Source organism: Mangifera indica, chromosome 7 (genome assembly GCF_011075055.1).
Source record: "Mangifera indica cultivar Alphonso chromosome 7, CATAS_Mindica_2.1, whole genome shotgun sequence".
Taxonomy (NCBI): domain Eukaryota; kingdom Viridiplantae; phylum Streptophyta; class Magnoliopsida; order Sapindales; family Anacardiaceae; genus Mangifera; species Mangifera indica.
In genome coordinates, this window is record NC_058143.1 from 11,467,707 (window position 1) to 11,491,099 (window position 23,393).

Here is a 23,393-nt window from a genome sequence, read left to right on the forward strand (position 1 = left end):
TAATTTGAAAAATTAATAATTTTTCTATAAAATTAAATTTTAAAAAGTTAACATCTCGCCTTTAGAGTTTGAAAATCGTTTTTGGTTAACTAATCCAACAAATAAACAGTGGTCAGATAATGAAAAGATAGCGTCTAGACAACAAAATATCATTTAGATCTAGAAGATGTTTCTCAATAATGAAACATACGTTTCATTGAGAAGCATCATCTAGATCGACCACATTTCCTCCAAATCATTAACGCTTGTTCTCCGCAACGATCATATTTTGTTGAGCCATTTGAAAAATTGAAACCTTAGGGGGGGGGGGGGGAGAATGTGGCTTTTTAAAGTTGAATTATAAAGAAAAATTGTTAATTTTCTATATTGAAGGAGAAAAATGATATAAATTTGTAGGGTTTAATAGTAGAATAACGATTTTATTTTTGTCTCCAATAAAAAATTCTAATAAAAATAAGTCCATAAATAATATTTGAATTTTCGAACTATTATATTTGTACTTTTAAAATTAAACTAAAATTTATCTCATCCACTTCAAAAGCTTGGTGAACCTATTATTATCTATGGAGTCAAGCCACACACGTGCTCAAATAACAAGTATTAAAATTTAAATTGTGCAAAAATAATATTAAATCATTTGGTAATTAGGTTATATTATTTTTAATTTAAAATTACATAATTATATAATGATATATTATTATTTATGTATAAATTAATACTCATAAAAAAGTTTTGGCACTATTAAACGATATTCCCCTATTTGTAAGACATCTTCCTAAAAAGCGTTCCTTTGAGGAAATCTACGATTAATGGCCAACCATCAAAAAAATATCTCCCATCTGCGAAACAACAACGAACTCGGATAGATTTTCTTGTTCAGAATTTTCCATACCATTCCTAATTGTTTCACATTTGAAATTTATTTATGATACTACCCTTACCTTATTTACCATATTAACCTTGAAACAAATCCACAAAATCTTGTTGGATGCCAGAGTTACTGCTCTTGTTATCATTGATAGATACGCCTCTTTTTATTTTCATGGGACTTTGTCTACTACTATTGGTATCGACATTTAGATAATGCTTTTGCTTCCACTGGTGCTTATGGATGACTTGTTTTGCTGGAGCGAACCCAAAAACAACTAGGCTCCATCACCCTGGCCTCGGGTGGTGGATCGAATGATACGACTTATTCCCTAAATTGTTTCATTTGATGGGAGCCTGATTGCTGCTATTCCTTTATTCTTGGCATTGCTTGAGCTTCTGTAGCTGCCAGCAGCTGAGCAAATGTTTGGTTTTTATGAAACTTTTACTGATTTATGTACAAATAATAAATAAATAATATAGTAAACAAACCACCCAATAGATGAAGAAATTTAAAGTGATATATTATTATACTATTATTTAAGTTCTAAATTGATGAATTTCCATCTGTTTTAATATAAATATAGATATAAGATGAGAGGAGAGGGCCAAGGCAGCATATTATTTGCCCTCGACCATCCTTAATTTCTTCAACATTCTGTCCAAGCTTTAATGTACAAACTCAAGAATTGCATAATATGCAATTAACAATGGAAGTGATACTATCATGCCGAAGATCACCCTGAAAAAAAAAAAAATAATAATTAATTTGGAAGAATATAAATAAATGTTTTAGTAGAAGAATATAGGAATGAAGCAATGACTTACGCACTGCTAAGCACATCTGCATGGAGTCCATATTCTTTAGCATAGATAAAGGATGTAATGGATTGTGGCAGTGCGGCCTGCAGCAACATAAATATTAATTACAGAATTGCCGTCTGCCAACGAAAAGATAATAATTTATATAAAATAATTACCTGAATAATAGCAACACGTAGAACATCGCCATGCAGACCCACAGCAATAGCACCAATAGCCATGGCTGCTGGTCCAGCTATGAACTTTAATACCATTCCAAATGCAGTCAAACTTGGCCCACAAGCTATCAACTTTTCTTGCGAAGCCATGAACATCCCTGGAAATTGTATATTTTCCATGTATTATCATATCATTCATAGATAATTTTCTTTTAATTTGTGATTTTAGCAGACAAGTAAGAAAACTCACCCATACTAAACATGGCAGTGCCTGTTCCAGCCCTAGACATGATAAGAATACATCCTTCCATGATGCTTGGCATCTCAAAATGCCACCTAAAACAAGTTACATAAATCTTCACATAAGTTTTGACTTAAAGTAATATTATATGTACTAACTTTAAGTTCACAAATGAATATATATTAATATATGTTATTATGTAATAAAGTATTATTATATTTTTAATTTAAAATTAATAATTAAAAATAAGTACTCATAATTTTATTGTTTGACTAAAAGAAAAACACGAATACAATTTTAATTTTCTCACCTGTTGGCCACAAAAGCCCAAGCAATGCCAACAATACAGGCATAAGAATTAGGATTCATGGCGAGTTTGAGCCCCACAGCCTTCATCAATAACCAAAAAGATGGCCTGCTACTTGTCTCAACACTTAAGCTTTCCTCCACATCTTTCTCACCATCCTTAACGCTTGAAGTTGAAGCACTGATAGTCCCTGTGCAAGTCCTCCGAAACTCCAAAACAAACAGCAAAGAAGTCAGCCAAACGATGGCTTGAATAACCGAGCCTTGCACCACAAGATCCACACCCAATTGGCCGTACATAGCCTTCAGTAAAGGCACCCCAACGACGAGAGAATTTGTCAAAGTGCACAAAGAAAAGTTGGTGATGGACCAACAATAACTCCCTTTGCTGCTACACTTGGCCCAGAAGGCAAGCACCACTACAATTATTAGCTTCGAAATTGCGTCGCCTCCAATGAAGAGATAATTCATTTGGAAGGGATCGATATGAGTTGTGAACTCGACAGTGAACAAGGGCAGTGTGAAGAAACTAACCAAATGGTTTATGGCATCGCACTGCTCCCGTGTGAAGATGTTCCACCACTTAACAGAGCCATACCCTAAGATTAATGCAACATATAGGGGAGCCATGGCTACCACCACTTTGTATATATCTTCCCATCCGATCATTTTGAAACTTAACAAATACAAGCCCCTTGAAATCAATTAACAAAGGAGTTTGCTTGATTTGTCTAAGCTTTGTACAGATGTAGTGCTTTACCAAATATGAACTATACATGCATATTTATATATGCAATAAAGTGCGAAGCTGTGTTTAGGCCTGAGGATGCCCATCAACAAAGGTCCCACAATAATTTATATGAAAAAAATATATATATCAATTTTTATCCTAATGAATTCATTTCTTCATTTCAAACCCCTTATTCGTTGAAGAGAAAGAGATTCAAATTTGTTTAAAATTATTAAAAGTAATGTGATTTTTTAGTTGGGTGTGTGAGATTCTATGCCTGGATTCTCGAAGGAATGATATAAGTTTTAAACAAGTGCTTGGAAGTGTATAGTTCTTTTCACAAATGGGTTTACTTGTGGGTGTTTATGCTCAGAAAATTTTGATATAGAATAAGGAATGAGGTCCAGCAATAATTCTACCATTATTTTTCTTTTTAGGGGAGTCATCGATACTTTAATTGATAGAGGGCAGCATAAAATTTTCATGCTTGTGTTGTATAGATAGTGACATTATGAACAATTCACTGATAGCTAGGAATGTATAGGTACGTTGTATTGGTATTGGTATTTATAGATTTAATACGATTTTATTTTACTATTGTGTAATTAAATAACCAGAAGTCACATATATTCTACTTAAATATTGTGTTTTTTCATAATAAAAAATTGTGTCTATTTATAATTGAAAGTTGTATTTGTTTAACTATAATACCAAATAAATCAAAAAGTTTGATTTTAATACATTATTAGACTATATTTAAATTTATATTTTCTCATACAAATAACTTCTTCTTTTATCAATTAAATTATATTTTGAAAGTACTAAAATTTATGTTTGTTCTGAATAACAAATTATGTCTTCTCGAAATCAAACATTGTCTTTTCGAAACAAGAGATTGTGTCTTCTCAAAATCAAAAGCTCGTTTGCTATTAACCAAAGGTTGTGTTTTTTGAGAACCAAAAATTGTATTTGTTCTGAATTAAAAATTGTGTTTGTTTTAGGTCTATAAATCTTACACCCATTTCAAATGGGATTGGGATGGAGCATTTACTGCTGTTTTCTGTATTGTATCAATTTTGGAAGCAGCATTGTTATTTCGGGACTTTTAGAATGAAGATTCTTAGCATGAGTTATTTATAAAAAGCACATTATACGTATAATATTCTTTTATTTTCCTAAATGCTTTTATATTACGTCTCCTGCATTACCGTGGAAATATTCTTCTTAGTTGATTAGACAGATATTTTTCTTTTATCATTCCTACATGTTCATTTATTTTAAAAAATGTCAATAAAATAGAAAGCTTGTTTATCAATGTAGATTAACTATTTAATGCCACTGTGCGATAAACATTATATAATGTCACTAAAAAAAGTGAAGATATAGTATTAATTCTGATACCAAATGATAAGAATCATAAGAAAATATATTTTAAAAATTAATTATTGAAATTAAAAAACTCAATGCTATATAAATCTTAAATTAAAAGCTTAAACTTTTTAATATATGATTTAAGTTTGTATTTAGAATCTTCAATGATAATATTAATTTATTGGTTAGATTAGACTACGTGGGAATTCAGTGCGGTAATCTGTGTTAACACCATGGATGGATGAATTAATATGAAGAATAAATTCTATTTTTACGTGAGTGAATGCAATTCTGCCGGCTTCAAATCCATCACTCAAATATATTCTTAAATTGTGTGTTGTTGAGTGATTGATGGGATGGGATGCTGCATGCGATATAACTGGCAAGAACTCACCCAAATTGCAAAATTTGTGAATTGACTAGTCTCGTCACTTACAAAAGCTCTTAAATGTCTAACAATAGCCGCTAATAATTTCTTATATTAAAACCATCAAATATTTGCTAGCTAATTCGTAAAATGTGTATATATGAATATAAGAATAAGAATGAATGGAGCAGAATTAATGACTTGGAGTCCTGCTAGGAAATATTTTGATTCTTTCGAGTACCTTTGACTAGATGGGCATTTGTATGATTGCATAAATTTATTATTTTGCATTCCAAAGGTATCAATAAATTCAAGTACCGTAGGAGGAAATGTAAAGAGATGCCATCGAATAATTAAAAAAAACTTTAGAGGAAAAATATCACTTAGAAAAAATTGTTATTTTTTAAAATTTAGAAAAAGTAAGGAGATAAAATTTTAATTTTTTTTAATATTATAGTTAAAGTGATAATTTTGTCTTTAAAACTAATCGACTTAATAATTTATAGGGTGATAAAAGAGTTTTTTAAAATTGAAAAGTGAAAACTTGGTCAAGCAGTAACTTTGGGTGGGAATAAGTCGTTTGGCCCCTTTTCTTGATTTGCTTGTTCTATTAAAAGAAAAGATGATATCTTAAAATAAGAACAAATAAAAAAAAAATGTTGATGCTACATTTCTTTAAAGTGTTGGAAGAATTTCATGTCTCTTCTGAATGAGTAAATCTTGCCATGCAAAAATATTCCAAGTTTCCAACCTTATGTTTTCTGATAATTAATAATTCCCAATTTTTATTTCAAACTACAGCATCCAATTCCTTTGGTGTCTGCTTTTAGATTTACAAAATACAGAAAGAAAATATTTTGAAAAAGTGCAAAGCATAAATCTTCAAATTTGTCCATGATATTAGAAGGAATTAAGTAATAAGGAGAAATCTAGCATTTCGAATATGCCAAATTTATATAATAAATTTAAAAGTTACTAATTGTTCTACCCCCAAAATTTAATTGAATAACAATGCCCCCTCAACATTTTGAAATTACAAAAATCCACCTAATCTTAGCAAACCATTAGATCTACAGTACTGTAAGTTAATGAATATTGGCAAAGGACTATTTCCCACCCAAGATTTAGTGAAGAGACAAAAACACATCTATAGGAGTTCAAAAACCTAAATACTCATTAATCTTTAAACTTCCATTAAAATTATCGTTAAATATAAAGATAAAATTGTTATTTTAATAATATTATTAAAAAATATGATTTTATCTCACTTTCTCTTCTTAAGTTTTGAAAATTGATATTTTATCCTAAGTCTTAACTTTGAAAACTGACTTCCCCCCTCTCCCAAATCTTTAAGTTTTCTTCTCTTTAGTGACGTTAACGACAACGATCACCATCTCTGTCTACCCTTTTCCCTTTGTCACCACCAACAATTCTAAAGATAGACAAAGAAGTTTCGACCAACAATGAATTGAAGATGAATGAAGACCATCAAATCGAAAAAGCTCTAGATCCATCACCTTTCTATCGAATCAATTGCAATCTATCGTGTTTTGGTCACCTTCTATCGTTGGCTTGCCCATTGTTCTAAACGTGAGCGTCAACTCCAATTGACGAAGCCGAATCAATGGTCTTATCAATTTGTCTTTGTCCAGACGAAGACTTGTCTTCTCTGACGAAGATGAGACTAAAAGAAGGGAGAGAGATGGCTAGATAATGTCGGTTAGAGAAGAGGGAGAGGTTTTGCCAAAAAATTGAAACCCTAAAGGAAAATTCAATTTTTTAAAACTTAATTCTAAAGAAAAATTGTTTGTTTTTTAAACTATGGCAGGAAAATAAAAAATATTTTTATGTATTTTAATATTATTGGTGAAATGATAATTTTATCCCTTAATCATAATAAAAAATTCTTATGTGTGTGACAATGAACCAAACCTTGGGTAAGTGTTTGGGTTTTTAAACTCCTGCAGATATATTTTTGTCTTTTCACTAAACCTTAAGTAGGAAATAACCCTTTGGCCATGCATATTTAACCTAGTTGCTTTTTAGTTGTACTTTTAGCAACTAAAACTTAAAGTATAAGGGGGATTTTTGCTATTTTAAAAACCTAAAAAGAAATATTGATAGTAACCCCAAAATTATTTAAAAAAAAAAAAGAAATATAAACAATGAGGGAACAAATTAAAAGTGAGTGGATGTAGTAGTAACCAGAATAAATGAAGTCCTGAAGAATATAAAGCATTGATACTACTTTTCGATATTATTATTTTTATTATTGTAAAGTATAGCATAGCATCTCATCTCATCATCTTCTCCTTCAACTAGTTTTTTTGGTCTTTTCTAAATGCTCCAACGGCGTCGAACTTGTTACATACCATAAGGTTCAAACTTAAAATCTAGACCTAGCTTGCATTCACTTTTTTGTTATTTCTAGTTAAACTTTGGTCCCCTCATTAAAGGATATTGATACAACATGACAAGTAATGGAACAAGTGTATAAGATGAGAAAATTTTAATACAAAAGATATAATCTTTTAAAGGTAGTTTAAATAGTAAAGATAACGGGTATCGATTCAAGAGAGTATACCAATTTCAGAATCAATTTAATCTTGAAAAAATAATTTAACTTATAAAGATTCTGATAAAATTTCAAAAACAAACTAAAGGTTTGAGTAACTTAGATGGAAAGGGTCTATATTTTAAGGGCAACTCAATAGCGTCAAACGGAATAAAAATTTTAGATAGTGCCAAAAAGGAATCATAAGGGGGAGAAAACATGTCTTTGTCATTAGTTTGGCAATTCTGATTGGTTAGTTTTGATAAAATATCAATGCCAAATGCCCACCCTTTTTTCAGATAAATGGCTACCATTCATATGTGACACTAAATCCAAGCTTCAATCTAACTCGCCCAAAGAATAAATAGATATAAATAAACAAAATGGAGTGATTTTTGGGAGAGTGAAGAAATAAATATGGCTATGAGAATCTCTATATATTTTATGGGCTCTTCGTTATAATGATCAAAATCAGAGAGTGTACACAAAATTGACCAACTCTTTAAATGTTACATGAATATAACAAAAATCCAAAATTAAATACAAATATACTCTCACCCTTTGTGTTGATATATTTATTAGAATTGTTTTTTTTTTAAGTTAAAAGTAGATATTTTTTTTAGGGCCGGAGATATTTTGCTTTTGCCTCTTTGACTTTTGTAGATGCATTTATAGATTCTAGTTATCTTATCTCTTATCTTACATTCGTAGAGATAGTTGAGACAAAACGTATTTAGATTGTTTTCCTCTCGATCTCTCTTTATGAAACTTGGGATACATACTTACTTTCCAAAAAAATACTCCCACCCTCTTCTAAATAATCCCTAATACTTTAGCAAGACCAACATCACAACTAAACCCTACAAAAATTCAAAATGCTTATTTTCACACCCTCACTCAAATTCCAACAAACCATCCTTTTGATGATTGGGTATTGTTTTTTGTGTGTTAAATTAATTTTATAATTTTAAAGAGCATTTGTAAATCATCGAATGATAAAAAGGGTTGAAATAATATTTTTTGATAAAATAACATTAGAGCATAACTCATATTTTACTCATACAGTATTGTGAGGGGATTTTTTATATTTTATATACGCGGAGGATTGCGTGATATTTTCTCTTATGTCTATAAACAATATTTTGCAACAAAAGAAAAAAGGTTAATTTTTTTATAAGATTTGCAATTTCATACTTTATTACAAAAAAATAAATCAAAATTTTGAAAAATACATATTAAAACCCTAAAATGGAAAATATCATTTACCTCATAAAACTGAAAACATCAGTAACCCTTTAATATTGGAAAATATAAAAAAAGTTTATTATGCGTGTCACACATACTAAATACTATACGTGTATTGAAAAATATGAAAAACAATCCACCACATGTGATCTCCATATTGAAAAATTTTAAACCCCTTTCACCCACCCAAAAACTAGAAAACATCTTAAAAAATCTCACCACGTGTATCACATATATTTGGCAAACATCCAAAACTCTCAACCTTCCTTTGATTTCACCATACTTGATCTCTATGGTAACTATAAATCACATATGGTGATAAAGTCACCTATTTTCAAATATAATTTTACTAATAATTAATTCTAAACATATTTTAACACAAAATCTATGATAAATTTCATGAAAATTGTAAATGATTCAACCTATTTCACACAGAATCCAACATCAAAAGCCGTTGTTTGAAATATATGAAATTCATGTAAATATGTTGAAATCTCAATGTTATAAGCAATGAGACATGATGAAGCAAACATTTTTCTCTATTTTAATTGCAAAAATTGATTGAAATCGTAAAAAATCTAACCAGAATTTGATATATGTGATTTGTTTTAAGTACACGAGTTTACCCATCAATGTTTTCAGTTGTAAAAAAAAAAAAAAAAAAAAAATTAAACTTATTTATGCATGGGTATCTTCATTCAAATACAATGTAATGGTCATATGTGTATAAACCCTAAAGAGTTGATCAATTTTCCCCTCAATATTAGTCATTATAATTAATTTCCCATATTTTACTAGATGTAAAGGCACCTGAATCTACAATTTCTTTTTGTCCACAGCACCACTCCTCAACCCTAAAAATTGATATTGAAGGAACAAAAATAACTAATCACTTCGTTTTACAAAGTTATCACCTCGAGAGTTTTTGATAATACATTAAAAAATTTATTATAAGAAAAAGTAGATTAATGTAAAATCAATTTCAAAAATAAAATTTTCTAAGTTTCAGGATTCAACTACTAAAATAACACTAAAAAAGATTGCCTACTTAATCTACTTCTGTTAGCTTCTAGCCTTCTACTCTTTTATAGAATGATTTTGTTGTCTGTCTGTAGTTAGATTCCTAGCTTGAATTTCTACAAAAACACAAATTTAAAAAAAAAAAAAGAACAATGTAATTTACAGATAAATACAGAGAGCACACAAATTTCTTTATAATTGGTCCATACATTGTTATCAAGTTATTAACAAGTATAAATCCCACAACCCAAATCTCCTCTATACTTAAAAGGCATGAAGTTGCAAATAGGCTAAACTGATGAATAAAAATTGAATGATTCAAGATTGAGTTTCAGTTGCAAACCCTACGTAAGATCAATTTCCCAGATTCAATGCAGCAGGTTGTTTTGTGACAGCGTCCAAGATGTTGGCATATCCAACAATGCCAACTAAAACATCATCACTTTCATCTTCTGTGACCCATACATGAGTTGCTCTATGAGACAGCATCTGAGCCATGACTGCAGCTAATGAACTTGTAATTTTGCATGTCAATGGAGCACTTCTGCCCCTGAACATGCTCCTGCTGATACCAGAGCTCAAGGTCCTGCTAAAACGGACGCTTGGACTAGAAGGTTTAAACCCAATGCTTCTGCTACTGAACTTGCCTGGTCTTGGAGAACTAACCCCATTGGCTGTATTATTTTCTCCTACTGGTGAATTAACCAGGTAATCGGGGAGGGATCTTGGGGTCATGTTATCCTCTACCCCCATAACAAACTGTCCAGCAGAAAGATTGGCTAAAGCCCTCGCTGCAGCTAAATAGTCACATTTCCATAATTTTGAAGCTGAAATCTCTCCTATAATTTTGTACTGACCATCTTGGGTGGGCTCCACAACTGCAATTGCACTGAGGCCTTCAGGTGGCTTATTAGTAACCTCAATGGCTGGGAGGGAGCTTTCAATGGAGCTGTAGTGTGGGTTGATGGCTCCAAGTAGAGAGATAGATGAGAGAGGAAGAGGGGCGAGAGCACCAAGACAACCAATTACAAATCGAATCACATCTTCTCTAGAAAGACAACAAAACTTGCCATGGGAAGAGGAAGTGGATGATGAGGCAGGGCGATTAGCATTTGCAATCAGGTTGTTGCCACTGCTGTAAGATGGATCAATGTTCTTAAGCCAATTACCATTATAAAGAATTGAGAACCTCTTACTCATGCCTTTCCATACAACACTCTTTCGAACAAGAAGACATCTCACACCATTCTTCATCATCTCAAGCGCGTCTATTAATCTTGCATCAGAATCATTAAATCAGAATAATATCAGTGAAAGTGAAATTATGTAGACAAAGGGAATTGATAACATAAAGAAGACAACATAAAAAAGGACACAAGATAACACGTGATAGAGCTCCAAAATGTAAGAAGCAAACAAATAAACCAACAACAAAAATAGAAAGCAGAATAACTGCACTATAAGCAAAAAAATTTACTGCTTTTTTGCTCATTATGCAAATATGACTTCTAAGAAGGTGGAGGGAGCAGTAACCTAGATAAAGTTCTATACATTTGAAATTCCTTCCACGGGCTACTAACAGTTAAAAGAACTTGAAACAGATGTCCCAGCAGAGAAATCACTGGAAAGATATATAAAGAGCTTTATTAGTGAATGACATGTTAGAATATGCCTTCAAAACCAATCGTTTTGTCGGTTTCAGGATTATATATCTTACATATACATTTGTTAATAAAGGAAAAGTTCTATTATACTTTGCATATTTACTGCATCATTTTTATATATATATTGTAGTTGTATATTACATCCATATTAGTTACATACATACAACATGTGAGAGCTCCTGATGAGTTTTAATAAACATTATCAAATCGTTCCCTACAAAGGCAATCTATTTGGACAATAGCATTGTATAGTAGGTATATGCTATATTACTATAGTATATTATTGGATGATATTAGATATGGTGAATGTACACATAGGTAAACAATAGAACAGTTTGATGGTTAGAGAACTGATCAAAGGTTATTAAATTATATTGTTTATCGAATATGACCGCTAAACAATGAACATATAAGCATTGATATACAATCAATGATATATCGTAAATTACACTAGTGTATTGATCTTTTGATCTGAGATATCACAGTTGTACTTCATTTCGGGACGTACGGTTCATATGGTGTATACCACGGGGCTAATCATGTCTTGTTCAAAAGCCGATTTGATCATATGTTGCTTGAGCGAGAAGATAGGTAATAATCATATAGAGATCCATCAGCTCAACTGCTCCCGAGTTTCCATACGAATATCAAGAAACATGAAAATTTAAGACATTGGCCAATGCATATAAAAGTCCACATAAAAAAAGGTTCGATGTGACATATTCTGATGTATTACTTGATATTCGAAGAAATTAAATATTGAATTTTGACATTCCATGAATCTAAGTTTAATCAAGGATGTAACGACGGAGGGATTAAATTACATGGTAAATATAAGTAAGAAAAGTTCATTTGATATTATGTGAAACTTGTACTTCATTGTGATGTAAAGGTCATGAGACATTGCTAGATGACACCACATGATCAGTGAGAGTTTCGTTTCGTAGCGGAAAATGAAGTATATCGATTAACGATAGTTTTGGGTTATATAGTGATATAACGAAACGGATCATCCAATATGAGGCCTATGAGTACCTCACTATGAACCTTGAAGGTCACACTTTTATTTCAAAGAAAAAAATGATATTATGAAAATGAAAATATTTATCTAAGGTTGGTTAACACTTTCTAAGAATAAAAATAACATTTTTTGAATAAGATTCAGAAAAAAGACAAAATTGTCATTTTACAAATTTTAAATTGTTTAGAAAGTTGAATAAATAATTTTGGACACAAATTATTCAACATGTGTCAAAAATATTATTTACTCTTAATTACAAACCAACAGAAAAATGACACATGTTTTCACTTGATAAATATCAAATTTATGCATAAAAATGGGAGAGGAGAATAGAAAAAAAAAAGAGTTTTTCTGTTTTCTTCTTTCTTTACCCAAGAAACACTATTGCTTTTCCTTGAAAGGTGCAAGTTAAGAGAGCGCTTATTTTAGTGGTTCAAGTTTCCTAACTTCAAAATAAATTACAAGGTGCAAGATATTTGTCACACTTCTATACTTTATTTCTTAAAATAATATGTAAATTTTATATTATCAATATTATATATAATGTAAACATGCTCTAAATTATTTAATTTTGATATTGAAATCCATCACGACATTCCCTACTATCAGTGAAACCTTTATGGCAGAAAGTGAAAGGAGTAATAATCTAAACTATGTTCTGACATTCAGTATTGCTCGTCCACGTCACACTTGCACTGTAACAGTCAAAAGACTGGCCATTCAACCAGGCCCTATTCCCCACCTTCACCCCAATTTTTTGCTACTAAAACAGGACTTCAAGTGATCTAGATTAATCACAGATTTTACATTATATATGCAAGAAAGGTCTACTCCACAGAATGATCAAACACAACCCCAAAATACCGGACTGAAAACTTTTATGAGAAAGGATTGTTTTCCAGTTAAGAATTAGTTAAAATGCAGCTATCTATCCTCCCAACTCCCTGGTCTTAAGCTAACAGCATAATTCCTCCGCAACAGCCGCAAGAAATGTAGGAATTCAAATGCATGGACTTAATGCCAGTCCAGGGAAGTGTCACCCTAATAGTGTAAGCACATAAATTTATGTGCCTACACTATTTTCGTTTTTAATCCAATGTGAGAATGGGCTAGATGCAGATTAAAATAATACAATACAGCCTTCACATTTTGTGTTGTACAGTCCTGTCCACCAAACATGCTCTAACATGAAAAACTAAAACAATACAGTTATAGCATATTTGTCAGCCAGGATTGCACATCACCAGACCTAGAGATTGCATTAAATGCTCCTAGTATTGTGACTGGCACAATTGTCGCTAGGGGGAGAAAATATGAACTTGCTTTAATTAATACAGAAATAGTACTCAATTGTACAAAAATATTTCTCTAGTAATTCAATACTATCTCAAATACAACACAATGTTGTATAGAACAATCCTACCCAATGTAATTCTATAATAAGGAATCAGTCTAGTCCAGTCCAATAGGACTTGCCAAATGAGCTCATAAAGATTATTTATGAGCATAACCATCTATAACATCTTGGAGATGCTTATAATGGGATATCTTGTACTATAAAACAAAATAAACATGCAATTTCTAATCTTAAACCATATAGAAAGGTGAAAGATATCAAGCATATCATGACAAAACCTTCTGTCCTATTTGACCCAAAAGCATAAAACTCGAAATCCTATTCCTTTGGCTTGTATATAGTGTAAACATAGAGTTTCCCTCAAAGATTCACATTTCCCTGGAAGTTAGTTTCTGTATAGCTGAATGCTAGTATGTGTAAAAGGCAATAGAATCAGTATCACAGATATAAGCAAATAGCAGCCTGACACCTCAAGTATAAATCAGAAAGGTCACACGCCTCAAATTAAACCAAACATTATGTTGAATGATTAATGAGCAAGATGCTCAAAATTTTTTAGTTTACAAATCACAATTATGTGAGGCCAGATTGGTTTCTATAAAGGATTTATGAACTCTATATAACATCCTGTAGAGTCATATGGTATAAATGAAAAAGTGACCCAAAAGATAGTGGATCTAACCAGTTTTCAATGAAGTGGGAGAAACTAGTTGTTGATTTTCAAGTAAAACGAGAACAAAACAAACCCCAGAAGAACGCCTCAAAATGAGCATTTTAATCCTCAGAAGAAAAGGAATTAGTAATATAGAACAGAGCACATATGTCGCATGCCACCATAAGAGACCAAGATGGTTATATAACAGGCAATCATTGAGATCAAGAGAAAACAGAATATAAATAACCACACCATGATCATCAATAAAAAGATGATTCATAATGACAGTTCAGTAAAAGCAAAAACAAAATAATGTCATTTCAATACCTAGAAACAAATCAACTAGAAAAAAATCAAATAAATTTGATCATTGATGTCTAGACAGAAGACACATACAGATTTAACAATAACTAGCAAGGGAGTAAACTATACTAGAGACTTCCATAAATCTACAGATATCAAATTTGGCAACCTCGATTGTTCAATTGTTCTAAGAGGTGGTTATCTTCTATGATCCTCAAAATTCTTAAGTTGATCACCAAAAACATGAAATTCAAAATACATACACAATCTTAACAAAAATACTGTATTCTAAAGGACAACAAATACCAAAATACGCTAAATCGTAATTCAATCAACCAAAGAGTAATCGTACCAATTCAATTGTGACATCACCTACTCCTAAGAAAGTTAAGTATTCTTTCAGTATCAATACCTCCAATAAAGATGCATAAATCTATAAAATCAACAAATTGATCGAAAAACTTCATCTTCATCCATTGGTCTACAAATATTCTAAGGTTAATAGAGGCATATACAAAGATGATAATAACAAAGCTAACCTTGTTCCTGGATCAACTTGTCTCAATAGAGAAGTATTAGGAACAACCACCTCAGAAACCGGAGTCTTCATTGCCGTATCTTGATCCTCTAAGGACTCTGCTCTAGCCAAAAACGAAACAATATCAAAAGAATTAAGAATTCCCACAAACCTCTGCTGCCTCATCTCATTATTCTCAATTCCCACCATTGATCTCTTCTTCCACACCGGAATTCCACACTCCGTCGACTCCCCAATCGCCTTTATCGCCGCCTCCAACGTCTCCGTCTCATAGAACTCCGCCATCTCCGGCTTCCCCACCGTCAGATCCCCCACCACATGGTGAATAAACACCGATGGCATCATCAGCCTCTCAAAGCAAACACGAACTCTATCAACAACGAAGCTATAGACGAAAGAAAAAGGAAAAAAGAAGTGGGCTATAAAAGAGAGTGAAGAAAGATGAGAAGAAGGTGAAAACGAGTAATGGGTCGGCGATATAGGATCAAAAGAAAAGGCGAGGGAGAGCTGAAGAAGCTGAGAGGGTAAGTTGCCATTGAAGAAACTGGTTAGAGCCCATCAAAGAAATGTTAATATTCACGAAATGTTGCTATTACTGTAATTGTGTTGTATTGTGCTGTGCTGCCACCGTAATTGTTCCGTGATATACTAAAGCTCTAGTTTTGTCAGTAAAGGGATCATAGAGGAGAAGAAAGAGAAGATGGTGTGGATGGTAGTGAAATTACAGAAGGAAGCTCCACAGAGAGAGAGAGAGATAAAAGACAAGAAGAGATTGAATAGCTTGTATTTCCATCTCTGCCGGTCCCAACAAAGAAATTTAATTTAATTGAATTATTTTTCAAGTTTTTTCTCATTAATTTTATAAACTTTAAACAATTATTTATCAATTAATTTTTAAGTTTATTATCAGAGTTAAAATCATTATATAAAAGAATATTTTAAAAAATAAAAAAAATCTAACAATTTCATCATATCCCAAGTTTAAAAAATACCCACTTCTCCTTAGGACTTTTCTAGTCACTACTACCAGTATTTGGAGATGGGAACGACCATACTCTATCTCTCTCTTAACTTCTCTTTCCATTTTGATTTATCTCAGACCATCACTAAGACGAAGACGATGAATCCTATATGCTTTCCCTTGTCAGCAATGCAATAACGTTCTCCTTTGTTGTTACTTGCTTACTCTAATTGATATCAATGGAGAAGATGGTAGAACCGAAAAAGAGATGCTCTCAATGAAACCGAGAGAGGAAAAAAACATCACGTTTACTCCAGAAGGAAGTGAACTTTGTTAGAGAAGGATGCTAGGTTGACGATAGCTCAACCTTTGGTAGAGAGGCAATCAGAGACAAAGGAGGACAAATGTCAAGAAGGGAGTAATAGTCATGGAGAAGATTCTAAGAGCTAGGGATGGTGGGGAGTCTAGAAAAATATAACAGGTAAACTCAAAATTTTCAAGCTACAAAGAAAAAACCCTAAAAGAAAATAAGGGAGGAATACAGTTTTACAAACCTAGGAGGAAATATGATAAAATATAATTTTTTAAAATATTTTTACTAAATAACAATTTTTACCCTGATAATAATTTTAAAAATTAATATATGAATGAGTATTAAAGTTTTTTAAAGTTAATAAGTAAAAACTAAAGAAAATAGTATTTTTTGGATGGGAATAAGTCATTTGGCCCTTTCAGTATGGTTAAATCTTTCATTAACTACCAAAAATTTTGTTAATATTTAATTATCAAAATAATGTTGCAAGTAATATATGGCTTGTGGGTAATTTGATTAGTAATTTCAATTTAGCTATTAAAAAAAAATAAAGCTACTTGCGTAAATAATTTATACAATCCTGAGTATAAATGATGATACAAAATAATGAAATTTATAATTTTAAGTTAAAGAAAAAGTAATACTTAATTATATAATAATATAATAATATTTATGCATAATTTTATACACATTATTTGCATATATAAAACTATTGATTAAAATATTATAAAATTAATTTTTATTTTTTTAATAAATTTTCCCTGCTCACTAAATTTTTAAGAAAAAAAAATCTTAGTTTTCAATAAAAACAATAAGTAACTTGAGCAATATTTTTTTTTAAATAATTATGTTACCAATGAGATAACAACTAGAAAAAAATTAATTAATTAATTTCACAACATAAAAAACAACATGGAACTCTACGATACATCTATTAAAAGCTTTAGGCTAAGTTATAAACTCATTTATAACAAGTTTTAATTTGAAAATCTGTAATTTTTTTACATTTTTAAATCTAAAATCAAACTTTATTTAAAAAATTTAATAATATAGAGAAAAAAAATAGTATTTTTACCATTCTAAAATTTCAAAAATAAGAATGAAAATAACCTTTTGACTAATTTTTTTTAATATTTTAAATATAATAATTTAATTCTTCTAAAAGTTTGAAAACTTATAATTCAGTCCTTATAATTCTGTTTTTCACTTGATTAGAATCTCACTATTATCAATCCCACCATAATAAGAAGGTTGTCAAGAATGAAAAGATCATACAACAAAGATGTGATAAAGATTGAAAAGAGATTAAGTCATGTCATGGAAGATTATTATAAAAATGGCACTGATAAGTTCAAGTATAGATAATGAAGGAGTGACCGATGGTGAAGTTGATGTCCAATAGAGTGAGAAAAGGTGAGATTGATGGATTGAGCTATTGAAAGCCTCAATCAAGGTCGAATGGAACTAGAAATAGGGGATTGGTGCATGGGATTGGCCAACAAAGGTTTAGCTAATGTAGAGTGAGCTAGAACGATGAGCTCAACAAGAACTTAGCTAAAACGAGGGGAATAGTACAAAAAAATAGTTAAAGATAATTTGACATTGAGAGTGGGTGTGGAAGTTGACTTAGTGCCAAAGATGAGTTGCCATAAGTGAGAATAGTAATTAATCTTTGGTTGACACCAATTGAAGAGGATGATGAGAGTGAAATGAATGAAAAATAATTGGGTGTTATTAGAATTTGACATCTAAAAGTTTTTTTTTTATTTGAGATGGTATGATAATTTTAAAATATGAAATAATTAAGGGTAATATGATAATTTAATTTTCTAACAATGTCTAAAAATTCTTTTATGTTAACAGAATTTAATTTTGAATGAAAAAACCTGATTTAGGCCATCAAAGAATAAAAAAGTGTACGTAGACTAAATGTGAGGTGGGAAAATGAAATTTTGCCTTATCAATATGGTAACTTAGAACGTTATGAAAAAGAGAAAATTACCATCCAAGGTTTGGCCTAAAAGACCGCTTGTCACCCAATATCAATTTTCCTTTGAAAAAACTAACATCATAAGGATATAATAGTAAATTTATCATCCATATATTTTGAAAAAATTTAAAAAATTACTTTTTTTAAATCTTACCTTAACGTTTGAAAGTGACAATTTTACCATTTTTAAATGTTTGAAATTTTACATTTCAGACTTTTAATCCTTGAAATCCTAGCCATCGACAACCTCCTTCACCAATGTCACAATTTCACTGTTATCATGATTTTCAAACCCAAAACTCTCTCTCTAGTTTCAGTTGAGTTGTCATCGATGACTCATTCAATTGATTTATCGATTATTCAATCGAAAAGAATCATTAATGAAAACTTTGATAATTTTTTTAATCAAATAAAAAAGACTCGATTGAGTCATTAAAAAATCAACCGAATTGAAAATATATGTGGTTTCCATGGGAATTTGAATAAAACTGAATAAAAAACCTTTAACAACTATTATGCATATAATGAGATAGATTATCTTAATATAAAATTCAATTAAACAAATTAATTTTATAAAATTGTTTAATTGAAAATTTTAGATATATGTTTTATCTTTCAATAATGCGACATTGACTTACACGTCTGACCTAAAGCACAAGAAAATTACTTGATTTGAAAGGGTTTGACCTGCTATTAAAGCAGGTTAGACTAGCCCCATGGGCCTCTAGGGTGGGCCTTGAGCCTTGACATAAGGGTTAAGAACTAATTTATGGGATATTAATTAAAATAGGCAATCGTATTCTCATCTAAACCTTTTTTGGCAATAATTTTTATATTTTACCTTTTTAAACAAACCGTTGTTTTCATTCCAAAAATACTCTTCATCTAATTTCTCACTTTACCGTAGCTTACTGTAGCATTTTCCTGATTATTTGCTTTCCTTTCACGAAAAGTATTAAGATTAAACTATCGAAATATTTATAAATTAAAAAAAAGATTAATATTTTATAAAATAATTTATTTTTATATATAAAAAATATGATGTTTTTCTTTAAATTATCTATAATGAATAAAATTTATAAATTAAAAAATAGATTAATATTTTATAAAATAATTTATTGTTATATATCGAAAATATTAAGTTTTTTTTTTTAAATTATCTGTAATGAATAAAATTTATAAATTGAAAAATATATTAATTTTTATAAAATAATTTATTCTTTTATATAGAAAACAATGCATATATCGAAAAGGTATGTTTTCCTTGAAACGGTGCGTTTTCTTGTGGAAAGGGGTGTGGGTGCAGGAATATGGAAACGGGTGCAGGAATTTCAGAAAGGGTGCGTGGACGGTGCGGCAACAGCTTCTGAAAGGGTGCGACAATTGCGAAAATGGTGTGACAGTTTTTGAAAGGGTGCGAGAATTGCTGAAAGGGTGCGACAATTGCAGAAATAGTGTGACAGTTTTTGAAAGGGTGCTGGAATTACGGAAAGGTTGCGGCAGTTTCTGAAAAGGTGCAGGAATTGCTAAAATGGTGCAGCTATTGTGAAGGGTGTGTGAAAATTGTGGAAAGGGTGCGACAGCTTCTGTAAGGGTGTGGAAGCTTCTGAAAGGGTGCGGCAAGCGCGGTGGGTGCTTGAAAGGGTGCGGCAATTTCTGAAATGGTGTGACATTTTCTGAAAGAGTGCGAAATTTTCTGAAAGAGTGCGAAATTTTCTGAAAGAGTGCGATATTTTCTGAAAGGGTGCGGCATTTGCTGAAAGGGTGCGGCATTTGCTGAAATGGTGCATAGAACTGTGCGGCAACTCACTGCGTGGAATATATATTAATATATTATATATTAATACATATTATATAATATAATATATTATATATTATATTAATATATAATATTTATTAATATAAATAAATATTTATTTATTAATATTAATAAATAAAATCTCGCACGCATGCAGCGCGCCCACGCCAGTTTATCCCCGCACCCCTTTATAATTTATAAAGGGGTGCGGGGTTATAAAAAGGGCTGCGGTTTCTCCCGCACCCCTTTACAATATATATTAATTATTATATATTATAAATATAATATATTTATATTATAAATATATTATATTAATATATATTATATTATATAATATAATATATTATTATAAATATATTATATTAATATATATTATATTATATATTATTATTAATATATTATATTATATATTATTATTAATATATTATATTAATATAATAAAAATATAATAATATATAATATAATAAAAATATAATATATATTAATAAATTATAATATATATTATAATTCTCCAGTACCTTTTTCATAATTTTCCCACACCCCTTTTGTTTTTCCCGCATTCGTTTATTTTTTCACGCACCCCTTCACATTTTCACGCATCTCTTCACATTTTCACACACCCGTCTGTATTTTCACACACCCCTTCACAATTTCACGTACTCGTTTATATTTTTACGCACCCTTTTTGTATTTTTACACACCCGTTTGTATTTTCACTCATCTCTTCACAATTTCACGCACCCGTTTGTATTTTTACGCACTCGTTTTGTATTTTCACTCACCCCTTCACATTATCACGCACCCATTTGTATTTTTACACACCAGTTTTGTGTTTATTATTTTCATGCACCCCTTTTATAATTCCTGCACCTTTCAGAAAATTGTCGCACCCTCCACGCACCCTTTCAGCAATTGTCGCATCCTTTCAAGCACCCGCAATGCTTGTCGCACCCTTTCACGCACCTGTTTTGTATTTTCACGCACCCGTTTGTATTTTTACGTACTCATTTTGTATTTTCACTCACCCTTTCACATTGTCACGCACCCGTTTGTATTTTTACACACCCGTTTTGTGTTTATTATTTTCATGCACCCTTTTTATAATTTCTGCACCTTTCAGAAAATTGCTGCACCCTTCCACGCACCCTTTTAAAAATTGCCACACCCTTTCAACAATTGCCACACCCTTTCAGAAATTGCTGCACCCTCCACGCACCCTTCTAGCAATTGCTGCACTCTCCACGCACCCTTTCAGAAATTGCCGCACTCTCCACGCACCCTTTTAGCAATTGTCGCATCCTTCACATTTTCACGAACCCATTTGTATTTTCATACAATCGTTTGTATTTTCATTCCCTTCCCGCACCCCTTAATACTTTCCTACACCCCTTTTGAGAAAACGTAACGTTTTGAGAAAAATATACCGTTTTCGATATATCCATTATTTTTCATATATATCAATCAATTTTAAATTTAATTATTTTGTAAATTTATAGATTTTATAAAATAAATTTTATAAAATTTGTAGATTTTATTTATAAATTTTATTCGATCTATAGATTTTCAATATGTTTTTCAATTTTATTCATAGATTAACATTTTCAATCTATAGATTTTATTCAATTTGTAGTATATCTGTTTTTCAATCTATAGATTTTATTCATTACAGATAAATTAATCTTAATGCGTATAGTTAAGGTTGAGAAAAGTAGACAATTAATCGACGTGAAAGGTAGATTTTATAAAATAAATTTCATGTGAAGGTAGGTAATTAATCTACGAAATACTACGGTAAGATTGAGAAATTAAACGAGGGGTGTTTTCGGAATGAAAAAACAATTTGCTTAAAAAGGTAAAACATCAAATTTGTTACCGAAAAAGGTTTAGACGGGAAAACGGCTGCCTATTTTAATTAATATCTCCTAATTTATTACTATTTTTATAATTATTAAAAAATTAATTAATTAATAATTATAATATAAAAAATTATTTTTTATTAAAACTAATGGTTCATCCTATTACTGCAAAGTTTAACTCGACTTTATATATATAAAGCTAAGTTGTGGGCCTCATATTTTTCATGGGTTGATCTAATCTATAAGACTTGTTATACAGGCCTTAGAGCCAGTGGGTTGCACCAGAGCAAGCGCAAATCACCACCTTTAATTCCAATTTTTTGCCGAAGGACTTATTCCCTTTCAAAGTATACGAATTTCTTAAGTTTTTTCTTATTAACTTTAAAAATCTCATTTCTTTATTTATAAATGGTTAAAATTAACTAAGTTTGTTAATTATATTATTTTCCCCCCTTAAACCCTAAAAACTAATAATTTTTCCCCGACTCAAGTTTTCAAAAACAACATTCTCCCTCTACGGTTTTCAAACTTTCAGATTAAATTTTCTCATAACAACCGACGATCTCCTGACGACTTTTCTTCCTCTTGGACGTCTACTTCTTTCGATTATGCGCCTTTCTGTCCTCCTCAACATCATCATCAACGAAGACGTCGTCTTTGTCTCGACAAAGATAAGTCATTTTGGTCGACGATGACATCGAAGAGGACAGGAAGGAGCACGGTCGAAAAGAGAAGATGTCAAAGAGGAAGAAACATCACCTAGAGATTGTTGGTTGTCATTGAAAAATTCAAATCTGAAAGTTTGGAACCTTAAAGGGAAAAATGTTATTTTTGAAAACTTAGGTTAGGGAAAATTGTTAGTTTTTAGGGTTTAAGGGAGAAAATAAAATAAAATTTAAGTTTATTTTTAATATTATAGATAAAATAATAATTTTACCTTTAAAATTATTAATTTTAACCGTATGTAGGTAGATAAATAAGATTTTTACAATTAACAGGAGAAAACATGATAAATTAGCAAGAAATTAGCATACTTTGGGTGGAAAATTATCCTATGGCCCCAATTTTTACCATTACAAATAAGGATAAAGTAATCCTTTCAATGTTAACAAACTATGGCAAGATTGGATAAGCACAAATTCCAGGCACATTTGTTGATTTCCACACAGGGTAATTACTATTTTCTATCAAATAATAAAATATCACGAAACATAACAATTCTTTATTATGAATAATGCTATGTATTATTTCTCTCG

General features: G+C 30.8%; 2 protein-coding genes across 2 annotated transcripts; both read right to left on the reverse strand.

Moving 5' to 3' along the window:
* Positions 1–1,366: 1,366 nt before the first annotated feature.
* On the reverse strand, positions 1,367–3,134 carry LOC123221762 (auxin efflux carrier component 5-like). Its single transcript, XM_044644669.1, has 5 exons — positions 2,399–3,134; positions 2,098–2,183; positions 1,848–2,005; positions 1,696–1,772; positions 1,367–1,609 (listed from the first exon to the last, which is right to left on the reverse strand). The coding sequence occupies exons 1-5, from the start codon at positions 3,061–3,063 to the stop codon at positions 1,537–1,539; spliced, it is 1,059 nt and encodes a 352-aa protein (XP_044500604.1). The 5' UTR covers positions 3,064–3,134; the 3' UTR covers positions 1,367–1,536.
* A 6,705-nt stretch (positions 3,135–9,839) lies between these two features.
* Positions 9,840–16,010, reverse strand: LOC123221312 (CBS domain-containing protein CBSX6-like). The gene is made up of 2 exons (XM_044644123.1): positions 15,221–16,010; positions 9,840–10,957 (listed from the first exon to the last, which is right to left on the reverse strand). The coding sequence occupies exons 1-2, from the start codon at positions 15,562–15,564 to the stop codon at positions 10,036–10,038; spliced, it is 1,266 nt and encodes a 421-aa protein (XP_044500058.1). The 5' UTR covers positions 15,565–16,010; the 3' UTR covers positions 9,840–10,035.
* Between the last annotated feature and the right edge of the window lie 7,383 nt (positions 16,011–23,393).

What these genes read in the sequence shown, in the direction of transcription:
- LOC123221762 (XM_044644669.1), bottom strand. Translation starts at nt 3,063, where the DNA reads ATGATCGGATGGGAAGATATATACAAAGTGGTGGTAGCCATGGCTCCC. An exon ending in TACGTGTTGCTATTATTCAG is followed by an intron (nt 1,773 to 1,847) that starts GTAATTATTTTA and finishes ATGTTGCTGCAG; the next exon opens with GCCGCACTGCCACAATCCAT. An exon ending in GCAGATGTGCTTAGCAGTGC is followed by an intron (nt 1,610 to 1,695) that starts GTAAGTCATTGC and finishes TTTTTTTTTCAG; the next exon opens with GGTGATCTTCGGCATGATAG.
- LOC123221312 (XM_044644123.1), bottom strand. Translation starts at nt 15,564, where the DNA reads ATGATGCCATCGGTGTTTATTCACCATGTGGTGGGGGATCTGACGGTG. An exon ending in CAAGTTGATCCAGGAACAAG is followed by an intron (nt 10,958 to 15,220) that starts GTTAGCTTTGTT and finishes TTCTGATGCAAG; the next exon opens with ATTAATAGACGCGCTTGAGA.